At 46.2% G+C, this 19943-nt stretch overlaps 1 protein-coding gene across 6 annotated transcripts in view; it reads right to left on the reverse strand.

Moving 5' to 3' along the window:
- The window catches only part of LOC135903970 (uncharacterized), a 309023-nt gene that overhangs the window by 180138 nt on the left and 108942 nt on the right, over nucleotides 1-19943 (reverse strand). For 4 of the 6 annotated variants that reach the window (XR_010564975.1, XR_011507451.1, XR_011507453.1 and 1 more), the window contains exon 2: nucleotides 15767-16017. Coding sequence is in view for 2 of the 6 variants with exons in the window: in XM_070522417.1 (XP_070378518.1) it covers nucleotides 8661-8681; nucleotides 15767-15799 (54 nt within the window). In the remaining 4 variants the exon portion in view is untranslated. Of the gene's footprint in view, nucleotides 1-8660; nucleotides 8682-15766; nucleotides 16018-19943 lie in introns of all 6 variants that reach the window. The other 2 variants (XM_070522417.1, XM_070522419.1) reach the window with 1 other exon arrangement.

Here is a 19943-nt window from a genome sequence, read left to right on the forward strand (position 1 = left end):
GCATGCATGCATGCAGAAACTAAAGGGTGTTCTTGCGACTGCCAGACCATAGTAAATCGGCTGCTAAAATCATACACAACAAATGGGCACACACACACGCAGACAGTAAGGTGCTGGTTCGTGTCTGTGTGCACGTCTTTTTTTTTTTCGTCTATAATTTTCCACCACACCGTCTCCTGCACTACATACAGCTCGTCGCTCTTCGGCTGTGCAAAAGAGCTGCGCCCAAATTTGGTTTTAGAGCGCAGCTCTTTGGCGTCCGTTCCTGGGTTTCGCGTCGTCGTCGGCGTTGTCGTCGGCCTCGTAACCAGCTCCGCCCCCCTTTCATCCCCCCAGCGCTAGCAGCGACCGACTGATACCGCTGGATGCCGCTGACGCCGCTAGAGAGTCAAGATAACGTGACTGCATAGAACACCGTCGCCGCTATGCAGAAAGAGGAGGAAAGGGTCCCCCCCCCCCCCCCCTGTTCTTGTGTGGCGGATAGGGTGTTCTTCAGTTGCCGACGCGCCGGTTATTTCACGTAGGCCCCGGCACGTCGATGAATACGTGACCACCTTCCCACGGCTAGACCTGGTTCTTAGCGCTGCGGAAGCGAGGGTATCATATTGTTTGTGTCGGCATCGGCGGCGTTGTCCCTGAAACCAACTCCGCAGCTGGGGTTGACTCACTATCGGCGTCAGCGGCATCAGTCAGTCGCTGCTATCTCTTCCCTCCTCCCTTTATCGTGTTGTCCGCTTGCTGCGCGCGCTTCTGCCCCCATCGTTTGCCGCTGGGTGTACACGCCGCCCCCCTCCCCCCTCTTCCTGCGAGTCTCCGGTTGTCAAAGCGCCGGCTCGAACTTAATTCCTTTCTTCGCTCCTCCTCCAATGCAACCCCTGTGCGGTGGCAATCAGAGAGCCAGATCGGTGGCGGCGGATCTGTATATGTGCACCGCCCGAGCCGAAATTGCCGCTGCCGTTCGCCCTGTGCGGTGCTAATCAGAGAGCCAGATCGGTGGCGGCGGATCTGTATATGTGCACCGCCCGAGCCGAAATTGCCCCTGCCGTTCGCCACTGCGAAATTATCTCCCGTTCCTCTCGCTCGTAACGCGTCCCACGGCTGTGACAACCCCGCGAGGCACTTGTATAGATCTCGTCTTTGAGAATCAAGCATTGGTGTACCAAGTCGAACATATATCAGTCTATTTCTCCGACCACAAAGCTTCCTTCATGACTGTCAAGAACTGTTAGTGGAGTCTTTGTTAAAGGAATACGTGTGAAAAATAAAAAAAAATTCTGTGATAGCGCATACATGTGTTGCTCGATTTCTTTGCCTCAATCTATCGAAAAGGTGAAACAGCTTATTTGCTGCGCTCAAATTTCGCATTAGGAAGTAACGTAATCGTCGGTAATTTTTTCTCCGTTCCCTTGTTTTGAAAACACTTGCGGTCGGCTGTAGTACATGCTGTACTTTTCCGCATCGTACTCAGCTATATAAACAGGAGCGAAAGGAGTAATGAGACGTTCTCACTTTCTTGCGAACACTGAAATTGATTATAGCCAACACCGATGAAATTGTCACCGGGGCTACATTCTGTAACAATCCGTTTCATTTCCACATTTTTTTTGTTTCTCATCAGTCCTCGCGCGCTGTCCGATCGCGGTGATAAAGGTGAGTGTATGGCGTTGGAGTCGATGACGAGGAGGCAAAAACATGGAAAATGAAATAAAACTGGACGATCGAAATACGGTCCCCGGAGCTGAAAGCGCAGTGTTGGAATGGTAACTAGGACTCGCCACTGTGGCTTCGTGCCTATGGCGTGGCGCTGCAAAGCACGAGGTCGCGGGATCGAATCCCGTCCGCGGCGGCCCGCACTTCAATGGGCGCGAAATGGAAGAACGTCCGTGCGTTGGGTACACGCTAAAGAATCTCAGGTGGTCGAAATGAATCCGGAGTCCCCCACTATACGGCGTGCCTCATAATCAAACCGTGGTTTTGGCACGTAACCCCAGAATTTAATCGTAACCAGAACATATTATTCTAGAACATATTAGAGAACTTTAGCATGGAGAAGTACAAGTGAAGACATGTATCGAAATATCGGAAGGCGTAGGCACTAGTATGGCAACGCAGGTTGGGACATCCTGTGAGACTTCATGTAACCGAAGTGCGCAAATCGCAATGACCGACTGGGATCCGTTTATCTACTGGCGTAAAACAGGTTAGAGTGGCGTAATCCCATGATTGAATGTATTAAAGCGTGTCAGGATCGCCGACATGCCGATGATTGCTCATCGGAATGACAAATCAGCAGCCGCATCCTGGGTCGACGTTGCGTGGATGGTGGTGCACCACTCGTCGCGTGATGTTCTGCGCATTTCGGGGCAGGCCCGCGGGGCCGCCGCATTCAACACGAAGAAGGACCCACGCTATGAGCCGTAGTGGCAAGCGCGTGAGACCGTGCGCAGTTCGTACGACCTCAAAAAGGTGCGTTTAAGTTGAAAATCGACAAGCTCCATGTGCGCAATAAATGATTTTACTACGATACCGATAATGACGCTGTGGAACCCCGTTCAAATGTTAGGCAAATCATGCACGGATTATCCGGAAGCACCACACATAGTGATAAGGGACTCTGCTCGAGACATAAACGAGTTCATTCAAGTACACACGCACGCTCACATCAGCCTTTTGATATACCGTCTTTACAAACATACATAGAATATTTCTGAAACGTGATAAACCGCAGAGCCTTATCTGTGACTTTGATGACGGAAACGTGGCTAAAAGGAGATAAAAGAAACGGTGAAATCTTTCCTCTTTGCTTCAAGCTCTATCGCCACGAACGTATTGAACAAAGGGAAGAAATACAACCCGCGGTCAAGAAAACGCGATCGTCAAGAGGAAGCTTTATCTCAGGCCCAACTCCGCTGCCGCCTATTGAAATACATGTACAACGCAGGAATGGTTTACTGAGATAACCCTCGGGCCGATTTCAATGATATTTGTTGCATTTTATAGAGAAAGTTAAATGCTAGTGACTGTTAAAAGCAAGATTTCCATTTAGGTCCTGAATTTTTCGCGAAGATGTTAAAGATACTGTAAATTCAAAAGAATAGAATCCCGAAGTTTACACATTTGTCTCTCTGCACCAAAAACAGATATCGAACTTTTGTTAACTGCAACCGTTAAAACAACCAAAGCGGACAAATTTTATATCTCAATTTATATCTTATGTAAATACGTTGCAAATATTACAAGGGTTTTGCAGAAGTCCTACTCACATATTAGTGGTGTACTTAAGAGCGACGTAGAATATACTAATTTTCTACGCTTTAGATGTGCTATTAGATGCAATTCACACAATTGGGACATAATGTTTTATTGCTTAGTTACAGAGTCGTAAACTTCATAATTTCATTTTCTGATAATTTGCAATGTTCAACAATATTCGTTAAAATATTGACGACCTAAATAAATAATTCGCTACAACAGCCACTAGATTTTAACTTCTTCTATTAAATGCAACAAACCTCATGAAATTTGGTGAGGCGGACCCGAAAAAGAAACGATGGCGTGAGATCAAACTTCGGCCGCGGCGACGGCATTTCGATGGGGGCAAAATGCAAAAACACCCGGGTCCCATACCTTGGGTGCACGTGAAGAAACCCTGGCTACCAAAATCAATCGGGAGCGGTGTGTTGCGTGCCTCATGATCATATTGTGATTTTTCCACGCAAAACCCGAGAATATAAATTTTATTTATTTCAACCCGCTATCGTCTTCACTCATCGGTCGTGTTGCAAACCCTGAGCTAACGTTTGTTTCCGTGCACACTTATGCAGTTAAACCTGCCTTTGGCATCTGGCGCAGGCCTCCCTATCCCAACGCTCTCTTCTCTAATATTTTATTGAACGCTGCAAGTGTCACAAAGATCAACTGTCGAATGCTCCGATATTTCTATTCGGAGATTTCTATGATCCGCACATAAAGTGGCCGCTACTCGTACAGTCAGAACTGTTCATTTAATACCGCTAAACAATTTCTTCATTTTGCGCTCGATTTAAATCGTTTTCCAAGTGATAACATGCGCAACGAGAGGTGACAGCACCCTAGTCTTATTACTCACATCCTGCCCAGAAAACATTCGACCACGAACTCCTGCATATCACCGTAGCTTTACCTCTGAAATGAAGATTATTATTATTATTATTATTATTATTATTATTATTATTATTATTATTATTATTATTATTATTATTATTATTATTATTATTATTATTATTATTATTATTATTATTTGGTATGGAAGCATACAAGCACACAAAGGAAACAGGGATGGAGCAAGCTGACAATTGCCACCGAGAGGGGGACAATGCCTGCCTACTCTGTCAGGAGGAGGGAATGAAAAGAGAAGAAGAGAAGATAGGAAAGAAAATAGGAAAAAATCAAATGACAGAGACACGAACAAAAGAAAGTAGGAACACGGAAAAAATGTGTGTAGACGGGAGGCATGAAACTTAGCAAGGCTCCATGGGCCTGGTCGCGTTGAGCAGCGCTCCCTCTCGGAAACGGGCAATCGTCAAGGGTCGTACACTTGAGTCCAATCAATCCATATTCCTTAATTAGCGGTGCACGCTGTGTGAGGAATGCGGTACACTCCTATATATATATATATATATATATAGGGAGAGAGAGAGAGAGAGAGAGAGAGAGAGAGAGAGAAAAGGCAGGAAGGTTAACCAGGCGCACGCCTGGTTTGCTACTCTGCACTGCTTATCACTAGCTAGCTTATCAAGCGTACGTCGAACCGAAACTTGAGTATATGCTTCCTCCATTTGGCTTCCATCACAAGCATATTTAACTACAAGCTTAGCAACTGTTCAAAATAGCGCCTATCACTTTATTGCATCGCACTACTCACGAAACACCAGCTCCTAAGCATTAAAACGGACACTCTCCCTCCCGACCATAACGTCTCGCCGTGCCGTTTCACGTCTTGCTCGTCAACATTGTTTCTGCTATCACCCGAAATCAAGACACGCCTTGCTAAAAACGCCACATCAGACGTCCACACGCCTAAGTCATAGTCATGCCATATCAAGCGTTGGTGACCACACATTAGCATTTAATTCCTCTCTCTTCCCTCAGGCTAGTATGCCCTGGAACAACCTACCCGACACCATTGTCTCATACACTGACCGCAACATATTTCGCTTAAAGCGAAATGATTACCTTTCGTAGCACACGATAAACATGGGTGCTTCGCGCATTGAGCACAAGTCACATACAGCGCACTCAATATATTTGCTGTGTTATCGTTGTTACATTTACTGTTGTATAATTAACCTGTTCTCAACTTACAATTTATACCTACTTTAAGGCTTTTTTCCTCACTGAATATATTGTTCTCATGTTCTCCACATCTTTCTAGTATTTTTCTATGTGCTTTTTGTTGAAACAGTTGATGTCAATCCCTGAACGACACCCCCCCACCCCCCCGCCCTTACGTAATGCCTTCGGGTCCTTAAGGTGAAACAAATGAAATAAAATAAATGAAACCTTACGATTTCGAGAAGTAAGACACCAGAATTCTTTAGTGCTTTTCAGTTGCACACATTATTTTAACCAGAACAGCGCGGATTTCGACAGGGACAAGGAGAGCTGCCGTGTCGTGTCTCCCTCCTTGTCCCTGTCTTGGCGACGAGAGTCGTGCTTTCGTTCGAATTCCTGATACCGGGAGTTGAACTTGTGACCCAGCTAAACACCAAGGAGGTGCCAGCAGCCTTCCGGCAGGCATATGCTCTCTAGGGTGGCTCTCGCGATATCCTCTGGCAAAAGGAGGCACTGTGCCGGTCTTCTGGCAGGGCGGCGTGATGGTGAAACAGGGCGCGGACAATGCGCCTCATGTGTGCTCTGAGCACATCCAGGGTTCATTTATCCCTGTCAAAATACGGCTGTTCTGTTTAAAATGGCTTACCAACTCGCCCAAACGTCCCTTTTAATCAGTTGAACACCCCGCCACGTTATGCGGCCCCTGGTATTGCTTTCTCCAGACTCCTGTTCCGATGAACAGGTCTACGACTATACGACTGTATTTTGTAAGGCTGCAAGCCTGTGGTGCGCTTAACAAATAACACGGGATGAAATTGAAACACGGGGTCGCTTGTGCACTTTGTTTCGAGATATTGTGCCTGATACTGTGTGGCGGTACACACGCTTGTAGGTGCAGCGCTCATCTTTCCTTTCCTTTAGCCTCCCTTCGGTTTTGTTCTGTTTTAGCGCAGAAAAGTATTATGTTATGCTTCTTACTTTCGTTCTTTCTTTGGTAGTACAGAAGGCAGAATTATTTTATGCAATGAAGGAGAACCATCGCACAATTAAAACCCAAGTTCAAAACATCTTTGCATGCTGGTACTTCATCCGCATTGGGCTACATATTACACCGTGAACTCCTGACATGCGACTACAGGCCGTGTACGAAGCCCGGGATCCATTCTCCTGCCGGTCCACAGCTCCCTTCTGGGTGGGCGGTTTTTCGTGACTTCTCACTGCCTACTCCTCAATCCGCACCCTCCCCCCCCACCCCGCAACCCCCAACCAGCTCATGGTCTTCCCCGTGCCACTCGGGCAGAACAACTCGTGAAAGACCATTTCACACCTGGAGACTCATTCTCCGAGCTGGTACCGCGCCCTTAACACGCCGAAGGCGCGTGGATGGATGAATCCTCCGCCGCCCTTGTAAGATGGAGGGCGGAAAACGCATGCTCTGGCGTAATCGTCATGTCGTATAATTGCTCGTGCGGTGGATGATGCCACTGCACCGCCTGCCCTCTCTCATCTACACCCCTCCTCCCCCCTCTTTATCCTTACTTTTCGAAGCGATATATTTCTTGCTGGGGCCTTCGCAGGCCGCCTACTCGCCGGCTGGGGCGGCAAAACGAACTTTCTCGGGGTACAAGCGGCTGAAGAGACGCGCTTGCGATTCGTTCGTGAGTGGTCGGCGGCTTCGCTCGCAGTTACGGTCGACCGAGGCCGTTCTGTCTGCGCCGATTGTGCGGAAAGAGGCGTCGAAGAGGCCGTTTCTGGTCGAGCTTTGCGCGGGCCCGTTTTCTTTTGCTTCTCTGGCGTAACTTCAGCGCCGCCCTGTTATTAATGGCACGAGGTCCTTTTGCCCCCCGAGGCCGGACCACTCGCTGTGCGGTGGGCTCGCGCCGGCTGGCCGCACGCTCGGACGAATCCAGCCCCGCAAAATCATAGCTCCGAAAATTAGAAGGCCATTGCGTAATTAACGGACGCCGCGATGATACCTACCGTAGCACAAGCGCTGATGGGTTCCAATAGCTTCAAGTGTCCCGCGCCGAGACAGCCAAGTGTCAGGTCCAGCAGATGTCTGCCTATGTGCTGTTGGATAATCAACAACTGCTCTTATAGTCAAGTGGCTGCCGCGGAGCCGTGCTGGATAACACTACTTACGTTACAGCCAACAACAAAGATTGTAACTCAGAAGCCGTTATAATTGCGTTCGTTCTTGTTTTCTTCATTTCTAGCGCATCGTCGCGTGTTAAATTATTCTTGTTTTTTTTTGCGTTGGATCGCCTTTTTTTTTTTACAGTTTAATCTGAAGTGATTGCGGTACTTTGTCATGCGGAGGGAATGTTTTATTCCGTTTCTATGACGCTAAAAAAAAAAAAGACCCAAGCAGCTATAGCACTCGCCGCGGTTGCTCAGTAGCTTTGGTGCTGCTCTGCTAATAACGAGGTCGCGGGTTCTTATCCCGGCCACGGCGGCCGCATTTCGGTAGGGGCTAAATGCAAAAACACCTCTGGGTACTTACTGAGTAGACTATAAATATGATCGCTTTGGCGGAAACAAGGAAGGACGGAAGGGAACAAGGGGAGCCCTTGTTCTCTTCCGCCCTTCCTTGTTTGCGCCAAAGTGATTATATATATGGCCTACTCAACAATATGAACCGACTAGCCCAGCAACATGTACTGCTGGATTACCTCTGTTTTTAGATTTAGGTGCACGGTAAAGATCTCCAGATGGTCAAATTTATTCCAGAGTCCACCACTGCGGCGTGCCTCATAATTAGACCGGGGTTTTTACACGCAAAACCCTACAATTGTTTTAAGTATGTATCTGTTTTTTGTTCTTTTGTGTGTGTGTGTGTGCGCGTGTGTGTGCGCGTGTGTGTGCGCGCGTGCGCGTGTTCGTGTGTGTGTGTGTGTGTGTGTGTGTGTGTGTGTTTGTGTGTGTGTGTGTGTGTGTGTGTGTGTGTGTGTGTGTGTGTGTGTGTGTGTGTGTGTGTGTGTGTGTGTGTGTGTTTGTGTGTGTGTGTGTGTGTCTTTACAAAAGGTCGGCTATTTATTAACTCGCTGCACGAAGCGCAACCGCAGAGCATTCCATCCTGCAAATCGAAAATGTTCCGCAAAAGAAAATTTCAAAGAAACGTATGACGGCGTAATAGAACTGTAGCCCAGTATGGAGACAATTAAACATTTTAGTCCTGTATCTAAGTCGCAGCCTTTCTTTATCGACGGTGTTGTTGGGGTGATGATCGCGCGCGATTGCTGGAGAGCCAAACAGATACTTAAAGGGATAGTAAAGAGGAATGTAACGTTAAGCTACATCTTTGTAAGCTCTATTACGCTTCCGCAAAGCGAAACAGCCATTCTTACCGTGAGAGGACACTTGGTAAGCTGTAATAGATGCAAGAAAGAAAAACGGGGAGCGACGCCACCTTGAAGTTCCTGCGTCAACTCGCCGTAACGCCATAAATTTTTATAGCATTTTCTGGAGTTGATATGAGTGTTTATTGATAGAGAAGGGTGACAGTGCACTCTGGAAAACAAAATAAGGCGCAGTATAGTAAATTTCTAAACACTTTCCTGCTCCAAAACGTTCCAAACGCCAGAAAAGAGCATGAAAATTCATTACGTCAGATTGAAGTACAGGCGCTGGGGTTTCTGCGTGACGTGTTTGTCCTTCCCTTTATTTTTCAGCAATATTCAATATTGTTCTACAAGATAAACAATAAAAGAGTTCTGAAAAAAGTTGTTCACCTGGCTAAGCTCAATGTTGCTCCTTCATTACTGTCCCTCTAAGCGCATCAATTAGTGAGCTTGGTCAGACGTAACAATCGACTTTTTTTAATGAATGGGCATGCTGACTTATGCAATTTGCCGGGCTGAGTGCATTCATTTTTATGTTCAGATTAATCATTTATGGCTCGTACGCACCAGTGACGGCGATCATCGTTTGTTGTTCTATTTACATTATTTTTTTATTTATAGTTACTGTTGACGCGAAGGTCATTACAGGGCGGGCTCAATACACAATGCATAAAGATTGTAAATATTCATATCAGCAATTGAATTTAACCACACGTTAACAAAAGCTAGCCACAGACCCCATAAATGCAAACACGAATGTCGAGAATATTACATTAAAGCAAAAGCTGAGATCATGGATTATAGATAAATCATGTATGCGCCGAGTAAACAGGAAAAGTCCCAAAGCAAACAAATAAATTAAAAGCCAGCCACTTCCACAATGTTATAGGAGAGAGAGACAAAAGAAAAAAAGAAAAAGAAAGAAGCTAGGCTGCAACCTTTGGCATAATTAATTATAACACTAGGTTTCACTATAACGCGTACCCGCTGTGGTTGCTCAGTGGCTATGGTGTTGGGCTGCTGAGCACGAGGTCGCGGAATCGAATCCCGGCCACGGCGGCCGCATTTCGATGGGGGCGAAATGCGAAAACACCCGTGTGCCTAGATTTAGGTGCACGTTAAAGAACCCCAGGTGGTCAAAATTTCCGGAGTCCTCCACTACGGCGTGCCTCATAATCAGAAAGTGGTTTTGGCACGTAAAACCCCAAATATTATTATTATTCACTATAACGCCAATTGCCGGACCAAAAAGAAGAAAGACGCAATACAAATTGGCTTAAAGAGTCTGATTGGATAATTGCGTAAGCTAGAAAGTTCCAATCCTCTATAGTTTGAGGGAAAACGAATATATGAATGGGTGAGGTCACGCTGTGTTAGGTTAAAGCCGTTCTTTATGAGAGCTTCTCATGGTATGAGATGAGCGCTGTTTTAAGTACAATTTAGTGTTTAAGTTGAAGGAACCACTACGTAACTAATACAGAAATTTTAGACTAGCAAACCTTCTGCTCTTGGAAAGCGCAAGAAGTCCCAGATCAGTTATCATATTAGTAACGGAATTTGTGCGTCTATATCTTGATAACGCGTGTAAAGCGAGCCGCTCTTCTCTGAACCTTTTCTGTTTTATTAACCTGGTATTTTTTCTATGGTTTCCAGATCACGCTCGCATGTTCGAGCAAGGATCGCACAGGGCTCAGATAGGCAGTTAACTTCGCCGTTATGGGAGCAACATTTAAGTTCCTTCTATGAAACCACAGTTTCTTTTCGGCTTTTGAACAAACATTGGTAATGTGTGTATTTCAGTTGAGATCTGAAGATTCAACAACGCCAAGATATTTAATGGGGTCAACTTGGGCTAGATGTTGCCCATCCACTAAAATATTTGAATTCGAGCATCTTTTTAGTTCTTTTAGTCGATCGTATACATACGATCGACTAAAAGAACTCGTACATGTATGAGTTATTAGTAAGGTTAATTTTCATATTATTTTCCGTGCACCACTACGTGAGATCTTGCAATGCGGAATTAAGTAAAACTTGGTCCTCGCGACAGCTTACATCTGAGTAAGACAATCGTCTGCAAATCAATGGAGCGTGATTTTAGAAGTAAACTTGTCTGCGATATATTTTATATAACATAACAACAGGACTGGGACGAGCACAAGAACCTGTGGTATACCTGAAGTTACGGCCAAAACATCCGATCTTGCACTGCTCACTTGCACTAATTGTGTCTATTAGTTAGGCAAGATTTGATTAATTCGGCTATTTCCAGGTTAACTGCAACATTCAACAGTTTTTCCACGAGTTGGTCGGGAGGAACACGATCAAATGCATTGGACAGGTCTAGGCAAATTGCATCAATCTGCCAAATTTTTGTTAAATGATTTTGCAAAATCATTAAATGTTTCAAAAAGCTGGGTGACTTTCGACAGTCTGAAGCCATGATTCCTAGAGGTAATTAAATAAACTTTTCGATATAGCATGTTCATTGCCATAGCGGTATTCATCATTGCTAAACATGTGCGCAAAATTGAAACGTTAGCCAGAATAAGTAGCATGTTGTCCCAAACTTCGACGTTCGGTGGTGCACTTGTGTGACTGTGGGGACAAGCCAACGCTCGGGCAAAAGGTCGACGTTCAGGCAGCGGTAGCGGTTTGACGAGCCGGTTTTTGCGCAAAAAAGAACCTGGCGGTCCCGTGCCGCCAACTTCCCAATAGGTGGTTGTCCTCCCAAGTGTCTGGAACTCCCGTATATATAGTTGCCAAGCACCAGGTCGGGAGCGCACTTGTACCTATTCTACTGTCGGGTATCCGGTGGCGGTACTCGTCTGCCACCCACAGCAGCGGTGGATGCTCGACTATTTTGCCAAAGCTGTGGTGGGGACAAGGGGCGCCCAGAGACCCTGGCAAATCTCTATAGGGGGATGACAACTCATATAAGCAAACGAGCTAGAGGTCGCAGTACATCACTAGCCATCAGAAAAAAAAAGCTGGCGGACTTCCGGTGGCACCAAGGTTCGAACCAGCCGCATACGAGGTGGACGCTCTACAATTTCACCACCGCTGCTGAGGCTATGCGCCTATTCCGTAGGGACGCCCTCGAGTTGCGGACAAACACCCCTTTCCAAGCGTTGAGGTCGCGTAAATACAGAGGACGTAGCCAGGTTCACGTTTGCGCCTATTTTACCGGTAGGTAGCTCGTGGCAGCACTATTCTGCCTCGCACAGTCGCGGTTGTAGTTTTTCAACAAGGCCGTCTGTGGTTGGACAAAGGGCGCCCAGAGACCACGCACAGGGTCCTTATAGTCTCCCTTTCGAGGTGCAATCCTCCACGAGTAGCCGAGCACCAGAACCTTGCAAGTTCAAGTGGTATAGGTACCGGTCTGTAGTTTACAACGTTATGCTTGTTTCCGGATTTATATACAGGTACTACTCTAGCAGTCAGTCAATCGTCTGGCAATGTCCCTTACTCAAGTGATGCTTTAAATATTAACGTTAAGTACTTGTCAACCCATTCTGTGTAGTGCCGTTAAAATGCATTCGGGATGCTATCCGGGCCAGCTGATATCGTAATAATGTCGAGTAGTAATGAGAGTATTCCCTGTTCTGATAAAACAACTTCCGGCATGTTTTATCGTCGTTCGCACTTTACAAGTGAGATATTGGAGAGCAAAGAATTTGACGGAACAAACACACAATGAAAGTGTTGATTAAATTCATTAATGATTCCCAAGTCGTCATTAATGGTGCATCCATCTACGTCGACGTACTTCAGTTTCACGCGATGGGGAAAGTGACACCAAAATCATTGTGGGGCCGTTTTCATGAATCCGGTTAGCCTCTGTGAACAGTAATCTTCTCTAGCAGACACTAATTCTTCCTTAAGAACTTAAGGAAGGCACGAAATTCCGGCTTGATTTCTTTTTATATACATTTTTCTACGTTCTAGCTCACGTTTTAGCTGAATAATTTCGCTATTTATGCAAGTAACGCTTGTTTACAGTTTTATTTCATCGCGGAATAAAATTGTTGAAGCAGTAATTAATAAGTATAACTGAAACTTAGCCCACAAGAGGTTAACGTCTGTTGCCCCATGGAATGAGTACGATAGCATCTCTAAAGAATCTAGAATCTAACGCCATCATCCTGAGCAAAATCATGTATACATATAGTTTGTTTCCTCTGGCTTCTGGAAACCATGACATGTCTTAAACAAAGCAGCACGAGATTCAGAAACGCATTCCTCAACAGACACATCGTACTCGGATAGGTTGCGGTTTATGAATGCCAAATCTAACAAAGATTATTTATATGTTCCGATCCTATAGTTGATTGCTGAACGATTTGTGCACGGTCATTACTAAAGGCTATATCCGACAATCCCTTGCAATACATAACTTCAGCTGAATCAATTCAGAGAGTATCCCATTGAATACCGGGAACGTTGAAGTCCCCCGCGATGATTACACGTGCATTAGCCGGAACGTTATTACAAATGTAATTCTTGTAATTCTGCATTCACATTAAGGGAAAGTGGGGTGGGAGGGGGGGATCTATAAACTACTGCGATAACAAAAAGATTTTGGTCGGACCATACTTTACCCCAAATACTTTCCGTGCCGAGACAATTTTTCAATGCTACAAGTTCTATGTCGTTTTTCAAAATAAATGCAACATCACCGCCACGCGTATCACGATCTTTTCGAATCAGCCTATATGCTGACATGAGTAATTCAGAATCACTAATCTCTGAGCGCAAACAAGTTTCTGTAACAACTACACCATCACGGTGATGCTGCATGCCAAGGTGTTCAAATTGAACTGCCTTGTTTGCGAGATTGCGCGGATTTATAAAAATCAAGGTGAAGTCCTTGGCTTCCGTTCCGCATCGTCACATTAATTCGTCGGTAACCGCCAGTGCCTGATCCACCTTGATGTGGCTTTTTTTACGTCAACCCAGACAAACGTTTCGCTTCGCTTACTTTGAAATTCCTATCATGCACTAGTCGAACCTTACTGCTCCTCTCCGTATTGCTTTAGCGATTTCCCAAAGATTTCTGCGTTTGTGCAATGTAGTCTGAGAGTAGACGTTTGATACAGAGATTCTGCTACCATTTAGCTTGTTTCTTTGAATATCTGTATTTTCTTTTGTAATCAGAAAATTTAATTATCGATGGTCGTATCTTAGCTTCTCGTTACTTATCCAGCCTATGTATTCTTTCGATCCTATTGACTGTTACGCCAAGCCGTGCCTGAAATGTATCGTGCACTGCTTTCTTCCTTAAGCTCGTCTCTGGTTTCACTGGCGTTCTCAGAAACGCCGAACACTACGAAGTTGTTTCGTTGATTGTGATCTTCGAAATTGATTAACTTTTGCTGCACTGAACGGTCATGAGACTTACCCGAAAGTTTCATATAGGGACAGAAGGTGGCACCAGAGGCGCCGGAATAAGTAGAAGGTGAGCAATCTGCCGTGCCAGGCTGCGCGAACATGCAAATCTTTCACGAGGAAAGGTGCCTCTCCCACATCTATTTCAGCACGTCTGTAGAGTGAACATGCAACGGGAACTTTTGGTAAAATAATTTAATGTGTGATGCATTTGCGTTTACATTAATCACGGCACCGCTTTGTAATTGACGTCGCCCTCCTGCCCCTTGGCAGCCTTCCTCGCACAAACTGTTTCGTGCGGCTGTCTCTATTTGCACTTTGTCTAGTTAGTTCGATAAGTGAGATGTATTTGGTTAGCTAGTTCAGTGTGTAAGTTATTAGTTGATTGATTAGTAAGTTCATTATATTTGCTTAATTATTATAGTTGGTGGGTTATCACTGAATAATTTTGTTATTTCAGTTAGCTAACTTAGTTAATCAGTCGGTTAGCTTTGTTAGTTACGTTATTTATTTAGTTTAGTTGGTGTATTAGTTATTATTATGTAATTAGTTTATTAGTTGAGTTGGTTTTATTACTGTAGTTTGTTACGTTACTTTTCATTAAGTTCAGTTAGTTAATATACCTGTTACATTAGTTAGGAAGCTAGGTTAGTTAGTTATTAGCATTATAATTAGTTTTGTAATTACATATTTGTTTGGTTAGTTAATCAGTTGGCTTGGTTTGTTAGTTTAGTAACTAGCTGACAATCTCCAATTGTTTTAGTAAATAATTAGTAACAATTTATAATAAGATTAGTAATTTGCTAATTCGTTTAATAAGTAGTTTAATAACAGGTGGTTAGCTTTTCTAGTTAATAAACTACCTACTTGTTTGGTCAGTTAATCAGTTGGTTAGCTCTGTTAGTTTGAAACGCAGGTTTTTTTTTACGCCCAATTACATAAAAGTGGGACGTGAACTTGCTCTGCAGACGGTTTCTAACGACGAAGTAGTACAAGTGTACAATTTGAATTTTGAATTAACCGACTGTTGCGAACTCAGTTAAACCTGGAAATGAAAGAAGGCGTTGTAGTTGTTTCGCAATTTTTCGCGTTTTAAATTTCTGGACACTGTACATAAACAGGGCGGCGATTCCCACGTTCTGTCCACGATATTCACACGCCGATGCAGGCAGTCGACCCGTGCGCAGTAGCGAGCGTACGCACAGAACACCTGTGGCGTCCGTATACGGCGCCTGCCTCCAGTCCACCTTCTGCTTGCGCCAGCGCCGCGGTGCGTCAACTGCGAGCGCTATGTGAGGCTCTCCCACAGCATTACGAGGAAGTTTCATGACCAGATGAAAAGTATTGAAGTACCCTAGCTGAACTAAGTGTAGTTTCCCACGCTTTACACATTCCATTCCAGTCGTTGTATGTTTCCTTCGTTTTTTCTCTGCACTCGAAAGCGTTTTCCATTTCATTTATCTTCTCATTACATGGATATATTTGCTTAGAAATAGTGTTTCGGCTGTCCTTCACTTACCTGGCGTCTTCCCTTAGCGTTTTTTTGACCTTTGAGAAGCTCGTCTAACTTTCTCAAAGGAGGGTCCAAGGTTAGGTTAAACGTCCGCGGTACGCATCAATAGTATCGAAACACGCCACAACAGATTATGAACGCACACTTTAGGACACGGCAGAACAATAATGAACCTGTCGTCACTTCAAGAGCACTTTTCGTGCTTACTAACCTGCAAAAACAGAAGAGGTTGAGGCGCCTTCATTCATGCTGGCTTTGTCGTGCGCGCGCGGTGGCTCGATTTACGTAGCCGATGCTGTGTGTTGTCGCCGCTCCGATAAATGTTGTCCGATACACATGCGCCGATTCGTCCGAGGTAAGAGCTGGCCATGCGGTCCGCCATGATCGATGAATGTCTTGGTTGGAAGCGATGAAGCACTTGCCTGAGGTTTGTCTCCAGGTGTACGCGTCGGACAGGAATGCCTGTAAAAACAGGGAAAGCGGTTGAGGCACCTTCATTCTTAGGGCTTGGCCGAGCCCGAAGCCAGGAGAATGATTATACCACACCATGTCGTTTATTTCCGCTAATTCCGCGCAAACGGTCGACATCCGTCAGCTCCCTGTGGTTAAAATATTTGACAAATTATAAGCTGGAAGGTTAAGCCACATCTTAAAGACGAGGCCTCGTTGCTCTTGGCCGATCTTCGCACCAACAATTTATCGCCCTGGCCTCGCTGCTATAGTTTCACGTGTGTGTACATGTTTGCTATATCTCGCTCGGCTATTACCACGTCAGGTTTAACGTACAAATTATTTTGTTCCTTGCAGCCTGCCATACTGTTCATTAAATTTCCTTTATTTCTTTTATTGCTTTAATATGTTTGCACCATTCAGAAGTATCAGGTTGCATGTTCTGTTCTCCACAGTGTAACAAAGGTCAAATTAATATTTTATAAAATCGCATTTTACGTGTCAGATCTGTGCTGTTTGATGATACGCACATGGTTTGCAGCAGTCGTTACAATTATTAAAGTGCGCAGCGCACAAACGTCAGCCGCTCGGGTGGGAACAACACTTCGTCATAAAAAGCAGCCACGAAGTTCTGTTGGGTGTATACAGGAATCATAAGCGGGCCCGGCGAGGAAACGTAAAATGCTGGCCGCGCATTGTTCAGTTTCGCAGAGCACCGCCCGAGTCGCGAATTGACCGCGTGTCGGTCCTCCCTCCTGTTCGCATTCTGATTACTTCCGCGCACGCCTGCACTGGGCGCCTTCGATCCGGCGCATAACTCACCGAAAATGAAAGAAAGCAAATTTATCGGCGTCCGCATCTCCGTACGGCGAACGAGTGCCGACCGCGTTCGGCCAGCCGCTCTCGCAGAGACGCCACCGGTTTGCGCGCAATTGCAGAGGAAGTGCTGACACGCCCGCAGAGGAGGCGATTAATTCTTGAGGCTACCGACCAGTCGAGCGCGTGCTGCCGTCTGGCCGGGGCGCGCCCACGCCGCCGTGGGAACGGCGACTGCCGGGCGCCCCGTCGTTACCATCCTCCGTGGCCCACGTCGAGCTAAGGGTGCAGACAGCAACGCCCGCTGGAACGTAGAGCACAGGCTGCCGGGAAACAAGGTTTCGTTCACTCCTGTTGTCGGGCAGCGACGGATACCCAGCTCTCCGATGCGTCGACACTTGGAAATAGCGGGACATTCGCATTGAAACGTGTTACAGCTTACGCTTCGGACACGCAGGAGTATATTAATACGTAAAGCGAGCTGGGACGATAAAGAGTAGTACGGTCATATTTGGATGCAAAAGCGTTGTGCCAGCTCCGTGGGTATAGACACGGCTGCATACTATCAACTTCCCTGTCTTCCATTTACTTTTCTCTCTCGCTCTCTCGTCATCAAAGCCCCAGCGCTGATGTACCGCGCTATAGCAGTCGGTCTCTCGCTGTCCGCTGTCCCGATTGCCATGAAGCCACCAGACCGAAAGCCCACCGCCTCGTCTGGAAGTGCCATGCTCACGCACCAGCCAGACAATGCGACGCACACATTTCCAATGCGGCCACTACCATCATCGCCACCCTGCAGCTGCGATGATTCGATCCGTCCGCCTGGTGACTCGGCCCTACGCAAGGAAGGGAGAGAGGATAGGAAAGGGGGTGCGTTAAAGAACCCCAGGTGATTAAAGTGAATTCCAAGTCTCCCACTATGGCGTGCCTCGTAATCAGTTCGCGGTTTCGGCACGTAGCAACCCCAGAAACGAATTTATTTTCTACTCACTCTCTCTCTCTCTCTTTCCGTCGATATACGTCGACTGGTCGCGCCTGCCGCCGTGTGGCGCCAAATAGAACGTGCGTTTCTCTCTGCAGCTCGCCGGTTTCGAAATGCAAGTGACGTCTTTAATTCCGTTCTATGGGGCCACTTCGCTTTGCGTGCGCGTGTGTCGACTACACCTCCTTTCTGCATGCACTTACTCACTGTGTTTCACGCACTTCACATTTACAGTCACATTTCATATTCACATTCACATTTCACATTCATATTTACCTTCTTCGCGTCCACGACGACTGTGTGAGCTTCAGCTCGAGCAACCGCAGACAAAATATTCAATTTCCGCCCCTATTAGCTTTCAACCCACGTGCAATGCATGCAGTTGGGGCTTCGAAAGGTGCGCTGTGCAGTGCGCGCGAATTTCGAACGCCGGCAATCGCCTGTCCATTTTATTCCAAGTTAATAGGAAAAGGCCGCGCCTTATTTTCTTTTTTTTTTTTGCTTGTTTCCCCGTGGTGCTTCGGACGTAATTGTAGTAAGTGCAACACTGTTTACTTTCCTTACTCTGCAAGTTGTTTTTCAAGTACTTGCGTTATAATGTATACAATAAAAGCAAAGCGTTTTATTGTAGGTAATAATACGTCAAGCGTGTCAATGCTGAAATGTTTTTTTACTGCTTTCTTTTTCTTTTGCGTTTATTTCGTCATTCCAGTTTTCGATGATGCCCAACTGTTATCGAAGGGCCGGTCACAAGTTGACAACTGTTTCAATTTCATCAAAGTAAATCGGTCTCAAAAAAATAAAGTAGCTTTACTTCAAAATGACGAATTTAGAGAGGATCAAAGAATACCACTCTTCGATTGATGGGAACAGCTGGAGTTCCTTAGTGCGGCCAACCGAGAGCCATGCGGAGCCCTTAGATGTGGTGCTTGCGAAGCACTAGCGCGGTTATCCCACGGGCGCATGAGAACAAGCCGCGTTCTGTATATCTTACGGCTGCCCATATCGTTGCCCCTCCCTCTTTTCTTTTTTTTTTCCTTTCTTTCATTTTAGCTTCCCCTTTCTGTCTTGCGGGGCTGTTTGCGCCCCGCCAACGGGCACCACTGATTGGACCGTGGATGGAAGCCGCGGTTGATGCCTCATTAGTAGAGAGAGCGTGATCTCAAGGAAGGGCCAAGACCGACGATCCCTGCTTTGCATCCCGCTCATTAGCACCTGCGCGCTTTCTCCCCATTCTGCTTCTGCCTCTTTATTCCTGGCAAAACACCTTCTCCTCCGCTACCCCGTCACGCGGTAGAAGGGAAGCTTAGCTCGGGGCAGAGGCCGGCGGCTCGTCTTCTGCTCTACTGATTTCAAGCTTCTTTTTTTTTTCCGCTTGCCTCGAAGAGGCTATTTCAATTCATCCGCATCAGCGCCTACTTACCAAATCGATTTTCTAGCGGTGGTCGCCAAGGTATACAAAAAGATGCAACACAGCTGTGTTCTTGGGTAGGGGTGAAAGAAATAAGCGTGCGCCGGTATAAGCACCTCTGGCGGACGCTCGTGAGGTGATCTCACCAGAAAGTTTGCACAGAAGCAGCTTTGCTTTGATAAGAGCTCGAATTTGCGTCGTGTCTCGTATGCTCCTGCAGTGCCGAACGCGGTCTGTGATGTCTTGGCACCAGAGCTGTTCTGCGGCCTCTTGCAACCGCAAAGCCTGGCTGTCACATTTATAGCACCTCTCCTTTTTGTGCGGCGTTGTGGGCTGCACTTCATCGTTTCTATTACACGTGGTAGCTTATATGCAAGCCAGAAGTGAACCGGCTGTTCTGTGAAGTGCCTGTCGGCCCCGTAACGTTACAGAGGCGTTAAAGAAAAAAAACTAATTACAATTAATGAAATAGCTGTCATTGTATTCGCGTATCATCCAAGCAATTCCAGGGCCAAGCATAACACCCCCCCCCCCCCCCCCTTACACAGGATAGAGGAATAACCCAGTAACACTGGACACAGGAACACTGCTCCACACAGTGGAACAGCATGGCCACTTGTGAAGTGGAAATAAAAAACGGCCAGCAGAGTCAGTCAGCATTCACAGTCGCATAAGTCACTGTAGCCATTGGCTGGAGACACTCCTAACCAATAGGATTAGGATCCGCGC

The sequence above is a fragment of the Dermacentor albipictus genome, chromosome 1 (assembly GCF_038994185.2).
Source record: "Dermacentor albipictus isolate Rhodes 1998 colony chromosome 1, USDA_Dalb.pri_finalv2, whole genome shotgun sequence".
NCBI lineage: Eukaryota > Metazoa > Arthropoda > Arachnida > Ixodida > Ixodidae > Dermacentor > Dermacentor albipictus.